Below are 18,942 nucleotides of genomic sequence, written 5' to 3'. Positions count from 1 at the left end.
TGAAATTGTTAACCCCAAACTTCGGCTTTCAATTCATTAAGCCCAAATCACTAAACTGACACTGTCAGTAAAAGCAAATCAAGGGGGACATTATTTATTATGGATACATCTGGCAACATGGAGGGGTGCTTTGTCACTTTAACCTTCAAAATCTCATCGTACTGGACCTTTCACTTATTCACACTCTACCTACAATGTGCCCTTATTTTTTCTCTCTTAAATTTTACTCAAATGATGTGGATTTTATTGTATATTTACATTCCTCTTGTGTTTTCATTATCTGTATGCACTTAGGTCTGACAGTAATGTAATTTAAATAGTCTGTATGTCTGTACATGTTGCAAATTTAACAAAATAAGCTGACTTTGAATGGCGGCAACTACACGAGTCATTAAAATAAAGCAGTTTATAAGAGTTATTTGTTCAGACTACAATATTTAGTTTCATGTAGTACAGGTATATGGTATTTTTATGTCATTACAAATGCCACTCCGTGACACCCTTGGTAGAATTGTCATTTTTGGGTTACCTTTCCCTTTAAAGCATCAAGTAACCTCAAAAGCCTCATCACCTGCTCATTCCACATGCAAGACGTGTTTTAGTCACTGTCAGCCACAAGCGGAGTTAAGTGCAGCAGATTGAGTGCACTTCAAAGTGTGCTGGTCCGTATCACCGCAGGTCAAATAACCACATCCTCTCACGTTACTGGCCTCATTCTACCCAAGACATTTCACTTTTTGCTCCTGTCTGATAAAAGGATAATGTCCTAACCTGATGAGAACTGCCGTGGATCTTCTGTACTATGATGACTTTGCTTTTGTTTGAACAGCTTGTCTGAATTTGTACAGGATTCTTATGAACAAGCGATGGATTTGTGTTGTGGTTCTTTTAATGGCAAGTGCGTTATGAGATAGTGTTGCCCTGAAGGTGAACTCGAGGATACTACCATGTATTTTTAACAAGAAAGACCAAGATATGCTCACAGCCGAGTTCTTTTTCATTCTTTATAAGGTAAAACTACTTTCTAAATGCGATTGCAGAAGTTAGTTCAATTCAATTCAGCTTTATTTGTATAGTGCTTTACAATGTAGATTGTGTCAAAGCAGCTTCACATAAATGGTCATAGTAAATTGGAACAGAGAAGTTCAGTTTTTAGTGTTTAAGTTCAGTTCAGCTCAGTTCAGTGTGGTTTAAAATCATCACTGAGAGTCCAAACACTGAAGAGGAAATTCATCGATGGGTAGCTCTATCGACCCCAAACCATGCAAGCTAGAGGCGACAGCGGAGAGGGGACTTTTTTTTTGTTAAGTGTAACTTTTAGGGTGATTTAACACCTGTGAATCGATTCAGTTGTTCCGAAACAGAGATTACAAATGTTACATTGTTGCTCTTTGCTCTTGGAGATGTTTGCTTTCACACTGCAAAGTTTCTAATCGGACCAAAAGAGCTAAAACAAGTCACGTGCGAGTAAACTCTCCTCACATTGGTCAGAGTGTCAGGGTTTATCTTGCAGAGTCTCGCTCAGCTGTCAGGAGAGGTGTTGGTTTGGTGGTGAATGACAAGGTGCGTGCGCGCAATGTGTCTGAGGAGAGATGCGGTGGGGAGGGATGAGAAGGGTGCACGACGATGCCTATTTGTGGACCGGGAGGGAGACGCGAGATTACCGGGAGATCATTACTCATTTGCGGGCATCATGAGACTCACGAAACTTCCAGCCTTCTCTCTTCATATGGCCGTATGCCTATTACATATCTATAAAACACAGTGATATAACCGTGCTCGAATCGGATCGCTTTCTCACTGCAATCGAACCGCTCCAGGGTTCGTTTCAATCGAGCCGAGACCACCTCATTCAGGCGGTCTCGGATCGATTACTTTGGCACGGAACAGAGCGCGATTGACCTGTTCACATATGCCAAACGAACCGCGCTAACTGGGCAAACGAGACAGGTTCCGAAACAAAAGTGTAGGTGTGAAAGCACCCTAAGTTACTCTCAACAAACCTTGCAGTGCCTCCCATACTGCTTTTAAGTGACGTTTAGAATATGTAGTATTTTGAATATGTAAATATCTTCCTGATTGGAATCCAATGGCCCATCAATGTGTGATAAGATGCAATGAAATATGCCACCCGTTTAGGATTGAGTTTCAATCAGTTGCACAAATTAGCAAGACCACTATACAGTTCCACAGAAATACAGAAGAAGAATGATTGTTTGTTATCTTAAGTGTCTAAGAAAAGAACATTTTATGAAAAGTCACCAAGCCAAAAAAAAAAAAAAATGCAGCAAGGAATTGCAGAAATAAATGGGACTCGTTGTATGTTTAATAATTAATTCATAGGCATGACAGATTGTTATTGTTTCTAGACTAGCACCAAACTTTATTTTAATTCACTGTTATTTATATTGCAGTGAACAAGGTTAAAGCCTAATAACAATATTTAAAAACAAGCTGTTTATGTAGTCTGAGAAAATATCAGAGGTATTTTCAAAAAGCCAGATAAGTGATTAAGATTTTCAACATATAATCGTGATAACCATGAAACCGTGATTGGCTATAATTGTCCAACCAAAATCTATAACTGTTGCATCCCTATTTGCAATTTCAATTTGGAATAGTCACCCAGCCCTAATGAGCATTTGCCCTGCGGCTGTGATCCAATTAAATCCACTTGTAAACTCATAATAGGGAAAAGTGCTAAACATTTTAGACCTTGTTTTCACCTATTCTTAGCACCGCATATCCAGTTGAGATCAGGCTGACAATAATTCATGCAAATACCAGGTAAAAACTGGCCTTACATCTGGACGTTCAGTGTCTAAAACTTTAGAAATGGCTAAAAACATTGCAATTAGCAGCACAGAAAGCTCACAAAGCAGAAGGATGTAGGTGTAGCTTTCACCACATGTCCTATTACAGGCAAGAATCCTCCTCTGCTCTGCACCTTTTTGCACAGCTATAGATTTTCCTTTTGGAAATAACAGGATGTGGTTGTAACAGGGTCACTGAGGAAGCTGATGGCAAAATATTGAACTCTCCAGTGATTTCTAGTGAAAGCTAAAATGATCCACAGCTTATGAACAGAACTTATAGAGACCTTTATCTGGATGAACGCTCTTCTCTTAAATCAGACGCAAACTTTTTAAAGCCTTTATATGCCAACACAGGGTTGCCTGACATTGTTGAGGTCAGACAGGAGCAAAGTAGAGCCCGGTCTGCGCCGGTCATTTATAACATAGTTCAGGCCTCTTGCAGTAACAAGCCTCTATGGGCTTCTAACAAGCACATTGTTGCCAGATTGAAGGAGATCCAAACCATCCAATGAGAAATTGAAACCTGCAGAGTTTGGAAATATTCCCAATGTTATGCGTTTTCTCTCCACTGAGAAAAAGTGTTGGCAAACATGTTTAGTGATGCTCAGATTTTAATCCAGCCTGTCTAGAGCAATCATTTGTATGAAGGTAAATTAGTAGCAAATCTCGAGAGCTTACAAATCTAAATGTGAAAATGTGTGTGTGTAGGTTGAAATTTACACTCACACTTGTGTTTTGAATTCGAAGTTGCAGACATTTTTAGTTATGTATTTGTAAAAAGTAGTTCACAAATACAAAATGACAGACACAAATGTGTAGGGCTGTGCAATTAATTGAAATTCAGTTACGATTTCAATTTTGGCTTCTAACGACTGAAAAAAAAAACAATCGAGATAATCAAGATTATTGCATAATATAACGCCCCCTTTCCAGTTGTACACATTTGTTGTTCTGCAAAGCTAAGTTTCATGTGAAAATGACTAAGGCCCTGTTTACACTAGTGCGTTCTAATTTTAAAACGGCGTTTTAGAATGAAAACGATCCGCGTCCACACTCGCGTTTTACCCAGCGTTTCTGAACTGCTCTCCGTCCACATCAAAACGCTGAAAACGCACATCACGTGACCACACAGACACTCGGGCAAGCGCTGCAGCCCATCTATCCAGATGAGAGCTGTGCTAGTCGGACTTCTCATCAAGCATCTCCCGCTGGACCTAACCTCACTATATTTATTAAATGGAATATTTCATTCATCTTGTTGTCTTTATTTAACGACATATTCCCTGACTTTGGTCATTGGAATCTATTACTTGTTCTTAGGTAACGTGTTTTGGCTAAGCGCAAAGATAAGTTAATGATTAATGTAATCACGTAGCCTATTCTGTATATTGACTGATCGCTTGCCTTTATTTCCTCTAATGTGTAAACTTATTGTATGTTATACTTTTATAATGGCCATTATCGATTATTAAAACTGGTATTCAGCAAAGAGAGGGTGTGTTTCGTATTTTCACTGAAATTGAAAGGAGGCAGTTGTTATCGGCTCCGTTTTGTTATAAATATCCACACAGTGAAGATGACGCTCATGCAGCACGATGCCTCAACATTTCTGCTGTCTAAGTTGCTAATATTAAAATGAAAATAGGCAGTTCCTTAAATCATGTTTACATTTTATTGTTGAGAAAGTGAAACAACGTAGCCAAGGTGATGTGAATGAAGTTATAAAGTACACTGTTCCCTTTAAAGATTTACCCGTGTCCTCGGTATAGTCTGTTGTCCATATCAAACTGAGAAGAAGAGACTGCAGCCTTGATTAAACTTGCGAAGTCTAAACTTACACGGAGAGAATGCAGGACTGAACTGTGTGTGTTAGGCTACTTAATATTCAGGAAAAGCCCCAATCAGAGAGGCGAATGTCTGCAGCCCCGCCTCCGTTTTCAGATGTCTCCGTTTTCCATCATCCACACTGAGACGGAGCAGCAGCGTTTCAGAATGAAAACGGCCTCTCCAGCGTTTTTGAAACGCTCCGTTTTCGGCGCTCGAGAACTCCGGCGTAGTGTGGACGGTTGGCGTAACCGTAGCAAAACTTATGCGTTTTCAAACTAAAACGCATTAGTGTAAACGGGGCCTAAAAGCATGTACTGTAACTTTTGCAGTATGGGATGTGCATCATTCATTGGTGTACATTCGAATCATTCATGTTTTTAAAAGCGTGAAAGAGATCACACGCTGTTGTGTGTATGCGCTCAGCCTCAGAGATGAGCAGAGCACACACATCTAAAGTCATCTAAGGGTGCTTTCACACCTGTGAATCGATTCAGTTGTTCCGAATCAGGGATTAAAATTGTTACATTGTTGCTCTTTGTTCTTGGTGTGGTTCGCTTTCACACTGCAAAGTTTCTAAACGGACCAAAAGAGCTAAAACGAGTCACGTGTGAGTAAACTCTCCTCACATTGGTCAGAGTTTCATGAGTTATTTTGCAGAGTTTCCGCTCAGCTGTCAGGGAAGGTGGTGGTTTGGTGGTGTTTGACAGGGTGCGCATGACGTGTTGCGGGCATCCAGGAGCCTCTGTGCATTTGTGGGAGACTCGGTATGTCTGTTGAACGACCTCCCGTCCTATTCAAAATTCTCTCTTCATATTGCCGTATGCCTATTACATACCCATAAAACACTGTGATATAACCGGGCTCTGATCAAATCACTTTCTCACTACAATCGATCCGCTCCAGAGTTTGTTTCAATTGAGCCGAGACCACCTCATTCAAGCGATCTTGAAGTGACTGTTTTGGCGCAGATCCTAGAGCGATTGGTGGATTCACATATGCCAAATGAACCGGGCAAACTGGGCAAATAAGACAGGTTCCGAAACAAAAGTCTAGGTGTGAAAGCACCCTTAATGTGAGTGCTTTAATGGTTAATTACACACAAATTTGTGTCAAAACGAGAGTTAAGAACAAAAAGACATGTGAAAGTGAAAGCATAAATCAGACCCGTACAGCTCTTAAAGTGACAGCGCACAATATTCCTGCTGCCGACTGTTTTTATCATTATTAATCAAAACTACAAAAGAACAAAATCACTCACTGCTCGACACAATGACTTTTGTAGCTATAATAAATTTTTTTTTCTTACAATGAAAATGCTTAAAGCACAGTTTATTTAATGCTTTTATTCTATTTTATTTATTTCCCTTTCCTTATTTACAAGGAGGAAAATAAATGTATATATACAGTTGAGATCAGAATTATTAGCCCTCCTGAATTATTAGCGCCCTTTTTCCACCAATTGTTAATTAACGGAATGATTTTTTTTTTTATCCATTACTGAAACATAATAGTTTTAATAACTCGTTTCCAATAATTTATTTTATCTTTGCTATGATGCCAGTAGATAATATTTTACTACATACTTTTCAAAATACAAGCATTCAGCTTAAAGTGCAATTTAAAGGCTTAATTAGGTTAATAAGCAAGTTAGGGTAATTAGGCAAGTCATATAACAGTAACTTCTACTGTAGACAATCAAAAAAATGTTTTGCTTAAGGAGGCTAATAATATTGGTCTTAAAATAGCTTAAAAAAATAAACCTGCTTTTATTCTAGCCGAAATAAAACAAATAAGACTTTCTCCAGAAGAAAAAATATTATAGGAAATACTGCGGATAATTCCTTAAAAATCATTTGGGAAATATTTATTAAAAAATTCACAGGAGGGCGAATCGTGAAACAAATGTGTACAGCAAATTTTATTGCAGCTTCGCTGTACAACCACACGTCGGCTCTCACAACCTCCCAGATTTGCCAATTCGACAACCAAATCTCTCGTGCTCTGACTTTTGCTACTCATTTTGCACAATTTCTGTAGCAGAATTCATTTGTGCATTTGTAAATGCAGAGGCACAAGCAGTGCAGGGCAGGGCAGGGTAAAGCTGTTTTATTGGCTGATGCCTGACCAATGAACAATGCCAGCAGCCAACAGGACTGGGGTGCAAAAGAATAATTTCTATGATTATTTGATTATTTCGTTCATTTTAACTCATTCACTTTCAACTCATTGCAACCCATCACTGGGAAACATCTATACACACTCATTCACACACATACACTACGGCCAATTTAGCCTACCCAATTCACGTGTCCCGCATGTCTTTGGACTGTGGAGGAAACCCGAGCACCCGGAGGAAACCCACGCAAACACTGGACGAACATGCAAACTCCACACAGAAGCGCCAACTGACCCCGTTGAGGCTCAAACCAGCGACCTTCTTGCTGTGAGTCGACAGCACTACCTACTGCGCCACAGCATCCCTCATTTTTTTAAACAATTTTCTGAAAATATATATTTTTTAAATATCATTAATTCTATAGAAATGTGTATACCAGAAAAGAGCAGCACAGACAGCTTATTGGCTAGAGCCAGCCAATAAAATGGGAGGTTTGTGTATGTCAGCACACAGGGCAGCTTACGCCACTGGAGGATGAGCATCAGAGCTGTGACTGTAAATTTAAACCTACACGTACAAATATTATTAGCACAAGTTTTCACATTTAGATTTGCAAGCTCTCGAGATTTGCTACTGATTTACCTTCATACATTTGCAAGTTTGAACTTCGACTTACAGGGATTGTTCACGCATGAAAATTTACTCATTTATTTACCCTTAAGTGGTTTTGAAGAAGGTTGGTAGCCATTGACTACGGTATTAAAGAAATAATGACTACTGGTTACCAACATTCTCTAAAATAGGTTTCCTACAATTGAGAGTGAAAAATTAAATAAACTATTACCATTGTGATTAATATTTATTTCATTTTATATAAATATGCAAATTTACTCAATCTGTATTTTTTATTCAATGCTTTATATTAAATACTCCATGTTGACTTATTTAAAAATCTGTACATAATTAATAAAGGTACATTAGTTTGTCATCAAAAATATTAGTTGTTTGGACTTTCACAAACATATTAGAAGAATATTTTAAACATTTATCTTCGGAAGAGAAATCATATGGGTTTTAAACATAAAAAGTAAATGATGACAGAACTGAACTCCACCTTTAAAAAAGTCCTTGCTTATATAAATGCACACAAAATTTGCATTTTCCCAGGAAACTCTTTTACAAGGAAGTTGGAGAAGTGCTTGTTTCTTTGCACTTTATATGTCATATTTTTGACTAACACAGAATAATCAGTGGATTAAAAAATACTGGGAATTCACAGGATCATAAAAACAGAACCAGGCTGTATGCGAGTTGCTAAAACAGTGTCTAAACCAAGTGTGCCGCAAGCCTACGTTTGAGTGAAGGTTTCGGCTGTTAGATCGCCCCCTGGGGGCTGGCTGCAGTACAAGTCATAAAGCCCGCCTCCTCCGTGTTAATGAAGGAGACTTGAGCCCAAATAAAAAAAAATATTACACTTGCAATAAAATGTCCCGAAAGATAGTTCTGGTCGATTAAGGCACTGGTTATTGTGCTGAAATAGGTGCAGATCTTCATTTTTGTAAACAGTTTGTTTTTAGCAGTAATTTAATGCTGGGCGTGTCATCGTGATTGACAGCTGTGATTGACAGTTTCTCAAAGCGCGGCATCTGAGCTTCGGCAGGAGACTGAAGTAGACTGAAATGTTATTATTCGATTTCTGTGTTATTTTACCATGACAAAATGAGTTCAGCAGTAAACTATAGTTTCTGACATACATGATCCTGGTGGAACACTGTTTATTCGCTAAGTTCAGGGCTTTTTTCGGGCTTTATTAGTTTGCTGATACACGCCTAGCCACCCAGATAGCAAAACACAGTTCCGGCTAGATTCTCGCCTGCCGGAGACTTATCTCTTAGAGCTCAGACTGACTAATGTTACCTCTGCTGGACCTACTCCGGATGCCTGGACTCACTGGCCGATTCCAGTCTGAGTCAATCGAGCCAGATGCAGTGGCCGAGCGAGCCGGCGCTGCCGCATGCGAGCCGGAATCAGCCCGTGACGCCGCGAGTAAGTTATGCGCTGTGGCCCGGAGCTGGCGCGATTGAATATATAAAACCCTCATATTTGTTAACGTTATTACATCCATTTGTGTTGATATAACAGCAAACGCATGCTGAGAAGTTCGGGGGGCGTAGTTGATTTTGCATAAACCGTTTGATTGGAAGCTCGACTCTGCTCATTTTCGCGGCTCCTCCTCTGGCTCCATCAGACAATCCTTCTGCGCATGTCTGGCTCCAATTTCAGCAGTCTTTTGCGACAGTTTGTGCCCGTCAAGCAGGCGTTTTGCCCTCAAGGCGTTCAATGGGAAAAAGGGCTGTCGCGTCGTCCATATTTTTTACAGTCATTGGTCTAAACAGCTACAGTATTGTATTGGCTAAGATTATGACAATGATCTTGAGAAGTGATGACAATGAAAAGTGAAAGCTAGTGCAATATTTCACTGCGCATAAAGATCATGATATTTAAAATGATAAATCAGATATTATAAACAAAGTAATTAAGAATAATTTTACTTTCCGGCTGACTTACGCCTAGACCTAAACAATGCGTTTTATTTTGCCAATTTCCTGCATCTACAACTTAAATGTACAACATAACTGACCATATGAGCATCCTCCAAAATACAGAACTGACATGCAATGTGCTTTTAAATGCCTTACAATGCCCGATAATGCACTGTGTCATGTATTCTTGGAAAGACAAACAAAGACTGTAGTTTGACTAGACCACAACCCATTTAGCTTGACTATAATCATGTATGTAATCATACTTACTGAGACAAAGTATGGACCTGCAAAATCTCGGATCACTCCAGTGGAGGTGCAGATGCCCATGTGGCCAATAAATGGAAAAAGCCATCTGAAAAAGCAGAAACAAACAATTAGTAGAAACAAAAGCAACAAATATGAAGTTTTATTTCTAAACATACGTTTTTGCTACCTAAAAAAGCTCTGATCATTATGTTTATTCATTTGTATGGAAGAAAATATTTTTATGCTAATATTTATTTGCATTTTAAATACGTAGTTTTAATCATCATTATGCATTTGGGTCCATCCTGACCCAGAAGGATACATAAAAATATCTAAAAAGTCCAAACGGTAAATCTTAATAAGTGAACAAAACAATACAGATGGTTTAAAGGGACAGTTCACCCAAATTTCCTCACCATTTTCTTACAACCAAGTGCTTCTAAACATTTCTGAAATTCTTTCGTCAGAAAAATCTTGGAATAAAGCAGTAGCCATTGATATCCATAACAAAACATACAAACACAGGCTCATTGTGAATGTGTGCCTACGGCTACATTTTTTAGAACCGAGAAATATGTGGTCTGATTTTAGTCTTATTAGACCAGAAAATTTTGTTTCTTATGGTCTGAGAGTCCTTTAGATGCCATTTGGCAAATTCCAGGTGGGGAGTGTCTTCCGTCTGGCCACTCTGATGGTTGTCCTTTTGTAAGGTTCTCCTCACTCCACAGAAGAACGCTAGAGCTCAGACAGAGTGGTCATCGGGTTATTATTCACCTCTCTGACTAAGGCCCTTCTCCCCTGATCACTCAGCTTAGATGGCAGACCAGCTCTAGGATGAGTTCTGTAGTTCCAAACAACTTTCACTTACGGATGCTAGTGGCCACTGTGCTCATTGGAACTTTCAGAGCGGCAGAAATTCTTCTGCAACCTTCTCCAGCCTTGTGCCTCAAGACAATCCTGTCTCGGAGGTCTACAGACAATTCCTTTGTCTTCATGCTTGGTTTGTGCTTTGACATGCACTGTCAACCCTGGCATATAGACAGGTGTATGCCTTCTTCAAATCATGTTCAATCAACTGAATTTACCACAGGTGAACTCCAATCAAGCTGCTGAAACATCTGAAGAATGATCAGTGGAATCATCATGCACCCAAGGTCAATTTAGAGCTTCACTGCGAAGACTGTAAACACTTCTGTACATGTGATTTTTCAGGTTTTTTTATTTTTTATAAATTTGCAACAATTTCAAAAAACCTTTTTTTCACATTGTGAAAAAGAGGAAATAAATGAATTAATCAGTTTTGGAATAAGGCTGTAACATTAAAAAAACTGTGGAAAAAGTGAAGCACTATGAATCCTTTCCGGAAGCACTGTATGTCTTGGTTCTCAGAAAGGTATGCACATATCTCCAAAGAGCTTGGGTTGCAAAATACTACAGATGTCAATCGCTGTTTTTTTTTTTTATTTTTTTTTTTTTAACATTTTTCAAATTATACATCTTTTTCTTCCATAGAAGAAAGACAGGTTTGGAATGTGGTGGACGTTCATTTTACTCATCTTATATTAGTTTATATACTCATTTATATACATTATAAAGGTCTGTTCTTTTATTCTTCCATGGATGTACTGTTTACATTGGACCACTTGAACATCTGTTTATCATCAGACAATATCTGGATAAATACATGGTGATTTACCAAACTAAATGTTCGGACAGGAGGTAAGACTAAAATGTAGATGATCAAAAAATGAAGTTTGAGCGTTGATGTAACTGTGATTCACCCAGTATGTCACTGATGACCTTGTGGGTATTACAAACTAGATAAAAAGAGAACACACTCTGTTTCTGCGTCTCACTCTCTGAAGAAACGGTCGTTGTTGTAAATTCTTTAAAATGAATAAAACTTTAAAAGACACTTTGGGTAAGAATTTGTCTTCTTTACCACTAAGAGAGCCTCCTTAAAGAAAATTGGCAATACAGGAACAAGCGGAGGATAAGTAAATTAAAATGATTTCATATTTAGTTCAACTATCATGTTAAAATACACACCATTCTTTCTGATTTTTTAATATAACCATTTTACATAAATGTTACTTATGAATATATTGGTATCATATTCTTTACTATTAGGTTAAGTATTAAAAAAAATGGGGGTTCAAATATACCAGAAGTTTTATGATTAATGCATTATGAGGGCTAATATAATTTACACTGATATCAAGATAAAGCTAAATATGCAATTATTGTCTGTGTTTGACAAAAGCAAGCAAAAAAAAATCATGTTCAATCCGTCAAAAAAAAAAAAAAAACCTAAAGGTTTAAATCTTTTACTTGTCTTGAATAAGCAGCTGTCAACACACGTCTAAATGGGTTCACTCCAAAGAGGCGGTTAAACATTTATCACAACAAACGGGAAAAATCATCAACTTACCACTTCCCTATTGTGTTTATATCTATCCTAATTCTAAACTCTCAGGAATGACGTAAAACAAATCCATTCAGGGAGCTACAAGGCCTTATGTTTTGCATCAAGGACAGGGTTTACTTTACGGTAATGACTGCACATTATCCTTCACTTACCGCACGAGGAGAGCAAAATATGGAGGAGACGATTGCTCACAAAACTGTTGTTTAACATTATCCATGGATCTGCATGCACTTTTGTGCGTTTTTAGGAGGAAAGATATACGAGCACAAGGCTTGATGCTAGTAGAGAGTGCCCTTTGTCAATGTCACACACCTGGCCAAAATCCTGCTTCCCCTGCTGATTCATATTCATGTTTTTTTGGCTTCAGAGTTCAAACAAGCACGGTAACCGAACCGGCAATCCAAAGGACAACCAGATAAGGTAGCGGATTAGAAACAAGACCAAAATTTCCTGTCAAAGTGATTAAAAAAGTATTATCAACAGAGCTCTCCGGGGTGTAAAATGAATATCCTGGCTAAAACAGGCCCAGTGGAGTGTCTGAAGTGGAGTAGGGCATACGCCGGCACCCCAGATACGCTCCTGTCCATGGGCATATTTATCACCAAGTGTCCTACAGAGCAAACCGCTGACCCAAATAATACAGGAGATGAACAAAACATGGGGCGAGGAACTCTCACACTGAGACAATCTAGAGAGGAGGACACCAGGAGACTGGTCTAACACCAGCTGTGATCAGATTTATTGCAGCAAATGGGATTATCGGGAGGAGTTCGGATTCTGATGCCACGTGAAAACATAAGGGTTGCCCTCTTGTTGATGTTTGTAAACTTAAAATCCATCCCAAAATATAACAGGTTTTTGTTGTCAAGGAGGTATAAAATGTTCTTGTTGTGATTATTTTCTGAAGCTTTTTTTTTATCTATAATGATATTGATTTAACAGGAATAATGACAAAAATACTTTGTGAACTGCTAACTACCGTCTTATTCTTCGTGTACAAGCAGGTTCAGCCATTTGAATTTTTTTGGCTCGAGACTTCTGGTCTCATTGACTTCTAGGGATGATCATTTAAGTTAATTTTGCCAACCGACAACCGCCACACGTTAACTGAAGATTAACAGTTAACTGATTAGATTAATTTTAAATTGAGAAATAATTGACGTGTCTATTTTGTGTCTGACACATTAAATATTGCATTTTAATATACTGATTTAATTTAACAAGTGAACAACAGCATACAGAACATCAAAACAACAGAACATCTTCACGCACCTGCAGTGTTTCCAACAGCATAGAATAACAGAATAAACTACATAAACACAATAAAATAAATAGTCTACGAGAGCACATCGCTCAACGCCAAAATCACAAGGGGCACAGGGCGCCACAAAACGCTCGCGGCCATTAGTAAATCATTCAAAAGATGCCCCTCTCAATGCAAAAAGTGAATTCGCTGCGATCGGCTTCTTATGCAGCCAAAACTTTAAAAATATCTAGAATAATATAACCGATTATTTAATCTGAATATTCAACCATTTAACCGATACAATTAATCGGTTAAAAACACCCCTTTTCGGTTAACGGTTATTATGAGCATCCCGATTGACTTCCACACATTTTTAGACGTTAAAACAACCCGTTCTGCAGCTTGATTTTGCAAACTATATTTTCTTATTTTATGATTCTGCTTTGTCTGTATAATCATGCAAACACTTGTTTGCAAGTAGTTTGACAGTTTTCTGTGGTTTATTATTCCAAGTCATTCCTCCCATAGGCAGCTGAATCAAAAGTTCTAAAACAAGCATATAAACAAGCGCACTTCTGCTGTGAAGAATTAGGTCAATATTGTAGATAAAATATAGTAGATAAAACTCTAAGTCCAATTAAATTGCAAAAAAGTTTATAAAGTACAGTGGGAAACACCTGCTGAAATGTTTTTTAAAATCTCAAAGTGCCGATTGTCATTGATTAGCATTTTATGAATCACCAAGGACATCTTACTGAAGAAAAAAAAGTCACCTAAATCTTGAATGTTTAGACTCTTTAGAGCAGGGGTGTCAAACTCAATTCCTGGAGGGCCAAAGCCCTGCACAGTTTAGTTCCAACCCTGCTCCAACACACTTACCTGTAGGTTTCAAACAAGCCTGCAGGACTCAATTAGTTTGATCAGGTGTGTTTAATTAGGGTTGGAACTAAAGTGTGCAGAGCTGCGGCCCTTTTGGAACTGAGTTTGACACCTGTGCTTTAGAGGGTGAGTAAATTAACAGTTAAATTTCTTTTTAGGATGAACAATCCCTTTAACAGTTATGGGGTCTCATTTATAAACTTGGCATACTCAAAAACTGAGGTGGAAATGTGTGTAGGGGAGCGCAGGGCACAAAGTAACGTGGGGTAAAATGTAACACAAAGTTCTAAGGTATTTACCATGACATGCTTCAGAGGTTTTTACTACAGTGTCGACAGACAACTTTCTGCCAATTGTTGAAAAAGTTTGGGGAAATTTGGATGAGAAACATAGGAGGAACCATTTTTGCAGCATAAAAGTATTTTTATTGTAGCGTCTTTTTGTTATAAAAAAATAAAGTAAAAAAAAGTCTGTATGTCAAATATTATATTGTTGTTATTATCGTCTTCTAGGCTAAGAAATGGAATCATTTTGAAACACAATGACTGCTAGCTAGTTGGGAGGAAAACACCACACAGTAGGGTTGGTTGTAACAGGGTGTTACAAATAAGCCACACACTGTTGGACACCAGTTAAACTAAAAATTATTTTTCAATTTTAATCGTAATGTGTAAGGTGTAAGAACATTTTATATAAAGAATGTATATATGTCATATTTTTAATAGAAAAAAACAATTATTGCTTATAATGAAAATAAATCCATTTTTTAATAATGCAAATAAATCCAAATATGTTATCCAATAGATAAATAAATAAACATGTTGTGCTATGAAGAATACAAAAAATTGGGTTAAGTAGAGGAAATATATCATTTACAGTAAACTGAATTTAAATTAATTGTGTGATATCTGACTTTAATAGCACGTGTTACAACTTTTACTACTACAACTTGCCTTGCAGGTGGGGTAAATAGTACAATTTTTTCTCTTGGCACATTTGGCAATACTGCACAGAAACCATAGGTCAGGTGATCATAAAGTGCTCATTTGTAGAAGAGGCTTGTGTGTTGTTGGTAAAAACAATATTGTTTGTCTAACCCCATTACTTTGTTCACTTTTTGGCCAAAACCAAAAAAGTGTTCCTTTTTGCCCTGCTCTCCCCTATGCCACTTCCCATGCAATGGTTGTGTTCTTTAATTTTATTTATTTTTTTTAACTTGAAGGGAGATTGTGCACATGCTGTAAAAAACATTTTTAACTTAAATACTGGCCCTTGGACTTTTGGCTTAAACAGGGCTTAACAGATCCTTTCTAACCTTCTGAAAGCCTTACTGTATAGCATAGTAGTGAATATATGAAAAAATTCCGTAGCTTACCACTGTTTACACTAAACATGCTTAAATATTTTGACTGCACTAATTTCTAAGTGTTTTTATACAGTTAAAGTCAGAATTATTAGCCCCCTTTGATTTTTTTTTCCTTTTTTAAATATTTCCAAAATTATGTTAAACAGACCAAAAAACTTTTCACAGTGTGTCTGACAATATTTTTTTTATTTTGGAGAAAGTCTTATTTGTTTTATTTCAGCTAGAATTAAAGCAGTTTTTAATTAAAAAAAAAAAAACATTTTAGGGACAAAATTTATTTGCCCCTTTAAGCTATATTTTTTCTTGAAGGTCTGCAGAACAAACCATTGTTATACAATAACTTGCCTAATTACCCTAACCTGCCTAGATAACCTAATTAACCTAGTTAAGCTATTAAATGTCTGTTTAAGCTGTATAGAAGTGTCTTAAAAAAATCTGGTGAAATATTATTTACTGTCATTATGGCAAAGATAAAATAAATCAGTTATTAGAAATAAGTTATTAAAACTATTATGATTAGAAATGTGTTGAACAAATCTTCTCTCCGTTAAACAGAAATTGGGAGGGGGGGGGGGTTAAACAGGGGGTCTAATAATTGAGGGGGGATAATAATTCAGACTTCTACTGTGTATACTAAATTTAGAACGGAGACTAAAAGTTTGATCACATAATGACATTTCCTACAAAAAGATAATAATATTAGGCTACTAGTAATGTTAGGACATTACTAGAGGGTTGGAAATGTCCTCTTATTTTTAGGTTTTCCACAATGATGGAGGTTTCAAGTTACAAACACATTTTAGCAAAGAGCACTCTTCCAAAGCTTAGTTTGACCCTAATTTAAAAAAATAATAATAAATAATGATGATTTAAATATGAGTAAAATAAAAAGTTCACGTTATATTATGTGGAATTAAAAAAATAAAAATAAATAAACATAACCGCTTAGTCAGTAACCATCTGTTCATAACAGCCAGTCCCCATTCACTCTCACTCTATGCGAGTGTGGATAATACTTTTTACAAACATTCTTCAGTAACGTTATGTGAATTTCGTGTACCGGTGAATACGGTTTGTAACATGAAAACGAGTAATTTAATGGCTAACTGTATGTTTATAGGGGAACTATTTCTTCAAATAACGTTACATCAAATAACGTCTGCGCTTTCCTGTCAGTAAAACCGGTTTAAATGCCATGTAAGTTAATGTTTAATAACACTTCATGTACACCGATGCGACATAATAACGCTGCCAGATCAACAAAGCGGTGTAATCGCTCGGTGACGTGAAGCAACGTGTCTCTTGCTGGTGTAACGTTAATGTTTGGTGTATTGCATCCATCATAAACACAAACCTCTTATACGGGACTTAATCGCTTTCGAAACATCAACATGAAGCAAAAAGCAACAGTAGAGGCGAGAATCACTCACGATAGCACGGGGATTGGCGTCCATACAATACAGTAGGGATAGCGGCTTATGCTCGGGTCTATCCTCTCTAACGCTATGTTATAATTCTTCATGGTCTCTATTTCGACAGCATCCGCCATCACCAGCTGTGAGAAATGAACTTCATTCGTTCCGCTTCCTGGAAGCTGCGGCGCGCGGGCGACACGAGCGGCGCGTTTCCGGGGTCCCTTCGGCCACTGCTGCAGACCACACACTTCAGCTGTGGTAAATATCAAGCGATAAAACTGACAGCGTTAATAACTATTGTGACAGGATTTATTTGAGACAAAGCTGAAAATATGTAGTACTATCGTTGTAAACGACATTTAGATTTTTATTAATATATATATTTGGCAACATAAGTACAAATTAAATATAAAATTAAAACAGTTGCAAAGTATACCTATAAAAATAAGATAAATGATCAATAATGAATTATAACTCATAGGGCTGCCAAAAAACCTATAAACCTGAAAATTACACCATATCCCCACACTGAAAGAATTTAGTCTAATAACAGAAATAAACTAAAGGCTTTATCCTGTATATTATACAGTTAAAGTCAGAATTATTACCCCCCCCCCCCCCCCCCCCCCGATTTCTATCTTTTGATACCCTTGATTTCTTTTTTTTTTTTTAATTTTCTCAAATAATTTTTAACAGCAAAGAAATTTTCACATATGTCTGATAATGTTTTTTTTTCCGGAGAAAGTCTTTGTTTTATTTTGGCTAGAATAAAAGAATTTAAATGAAAAAAACAACAACAAAAAAACACTTCAGGTCACAATTATTAGCCCCTTTAAATAATTATATTTTTTTGTAATTATCTACAGAACAAACCATCATTATACAATATTTGCCTGATTATCCTATCCTACCCAGTTAACCTAATTAACCTAGTTAAGCCTTAACCTAGTTAAGCTATATATATATAAAGTTGGTTAATAATGTAATAAAATAATGTAAAAATATAATGATACAGATGTAGGGAGCACAGTGGCTCACAGCAAGAAGATCACTGGTTCGAGCCTCAGCTGGGTCAGTTGGCATTTCTGCGTGGAGTTTGCTCGTTCTCCCAGAGTTTGCGTGGGTTTCCTCTGGGTGTTCATGTGGGGGTCCTCCGCATAGACATGCATTACAGGTGAATTTGTTAAGCTAAATTGTCTGTAGTGTATGAGTGTGAGAATGAGAATGTATGGGTGTTGCAGCTGGAAAGGCATCTGCTGCGTAAAACATATGCCGGATAAATTGGTGGTTCATTTCGCTGTGGCGACCGCAGTTTAATAAAGGGACTAAGCTGAAAAGAAATGAATGAATGAATGATACAGACATATAAAAATGCATCAAAATACTAAAACCATAAATAATAACTTTACTTGAAGCCAGTTGAATTAAAAAGTGTCAAAAGAGCTATTTTATTTCAAATAAGTGCAGGGGTTTTCCTTCAATTTAACTTGATGTTCTTAAATTTTATAAAATAAAAATTAACCAAAAAAACACAACAAAATTACTAACACCCTTTACCTTAAATAGTCTTTACTTGAAAAAAATAACTGAAGAACATATAAAAAGTTAATAAGTATTTATTCCTCTCAGTGCTGGGTTGCGGCTGGAAGGGCATCCACTTCATAAAACATATGCCAGAATAGTTGGCAGTTCATTCTGCTGTGGCAACCTCTGAAATAGAGACAAAGCTAAAGGAAAATGAATGAATAGTATTTATTTTCATTTAATCCAACTTGATGTAGGCTACTATATTAAAAATATAATAAATTAGGAATAAAAATATTCCAGATATTTAAAAATAAAATATAAAAATGACAAAGCACAACTAAATTGCTAACAATAATCTAAACCATAAACAAAAAAACATCTGTTTTTAATAAAAATAACTGAAATAAAATTAAAAAGCTATTTCTTTTTAGTTCAGATTGTTTTCAAGAAAATGTGTATCCCTTTTTGTCCTCGATACTTTGATTGTTATGAATTCACTTTAATGAGGAGAGTTACAATGAAATATGATG

At 37.0% G+C, this 18,942-nt stretch overlaps 1 protein-coding gene and 1 long non-coding RNA gene across 4 annotated transcripts in view; both read right to left on the bottom strand.

Annotated features, from left to right (window-relative positions):
* The window catches only part of tmem222b (transmembrane protein 222b), a 42,417-nt gene extending 25,295 nt beyond the window's left edge, over nt 1–17,122 (bottom strand). For all 3 annotated transcript variants that reach the window (XR_015515982.1, NM_001442761.1, XM_087294519.1), the window contains exons 1-2: nt 16,901–17,122; nt 9,573–9,657 (exon numbers count right to left, since the gene is read on the bottom strand). Coding sequence is in view for 2 of the 3 variants with exons in the window: in NM_001442761.1 (NP_001429690.1) it covers nt 9,573–9,657; nt 16,901–17,019 (204 nt within the window). In the remaining variant the exon portion in view is untranslated. The remainder of the gene's footprint in view (nt 1–9,572; nt 9,658–16,900) is intronic.
* LOC147832495 (uncharacterized) lies at nt 12,910–14,543 on the bottom strand. Its single transcript, XR_015516623.1, has 3 exons — nt 14,217–14,543; nt 13,074–14,018; nt 12,910–13,017 (listed from the first exon to the last, which is right to left on the bottom strand). It is a non-coding gene; the product is annotated as an uncharacterized LOC147832495 (long non-coding RNA).
* Nucleotides 17,123–18,942: the final 1,820 nt, after the last annotated feature.

Source organism: Danio rerio, chromosome 19, assembly GCF_052040795.2.
Source record: "Danio rerio strain M-AB ecotype USA chromosome 19, GRCz13ab, whole genome shotgun sequence".
In the NCBI taxonomy this organism is placed as follows: Eukaryota; Metazoa; Chordata; class Actinopteri; order Cypriniformes; family Danionidae; genus Danio; species Danio rerio.
The sequence above is the reverse complement of the archived record's forward strand: the minus strand, read 5'-3'. Positions and strand labels throughout refer to the sequence as shown.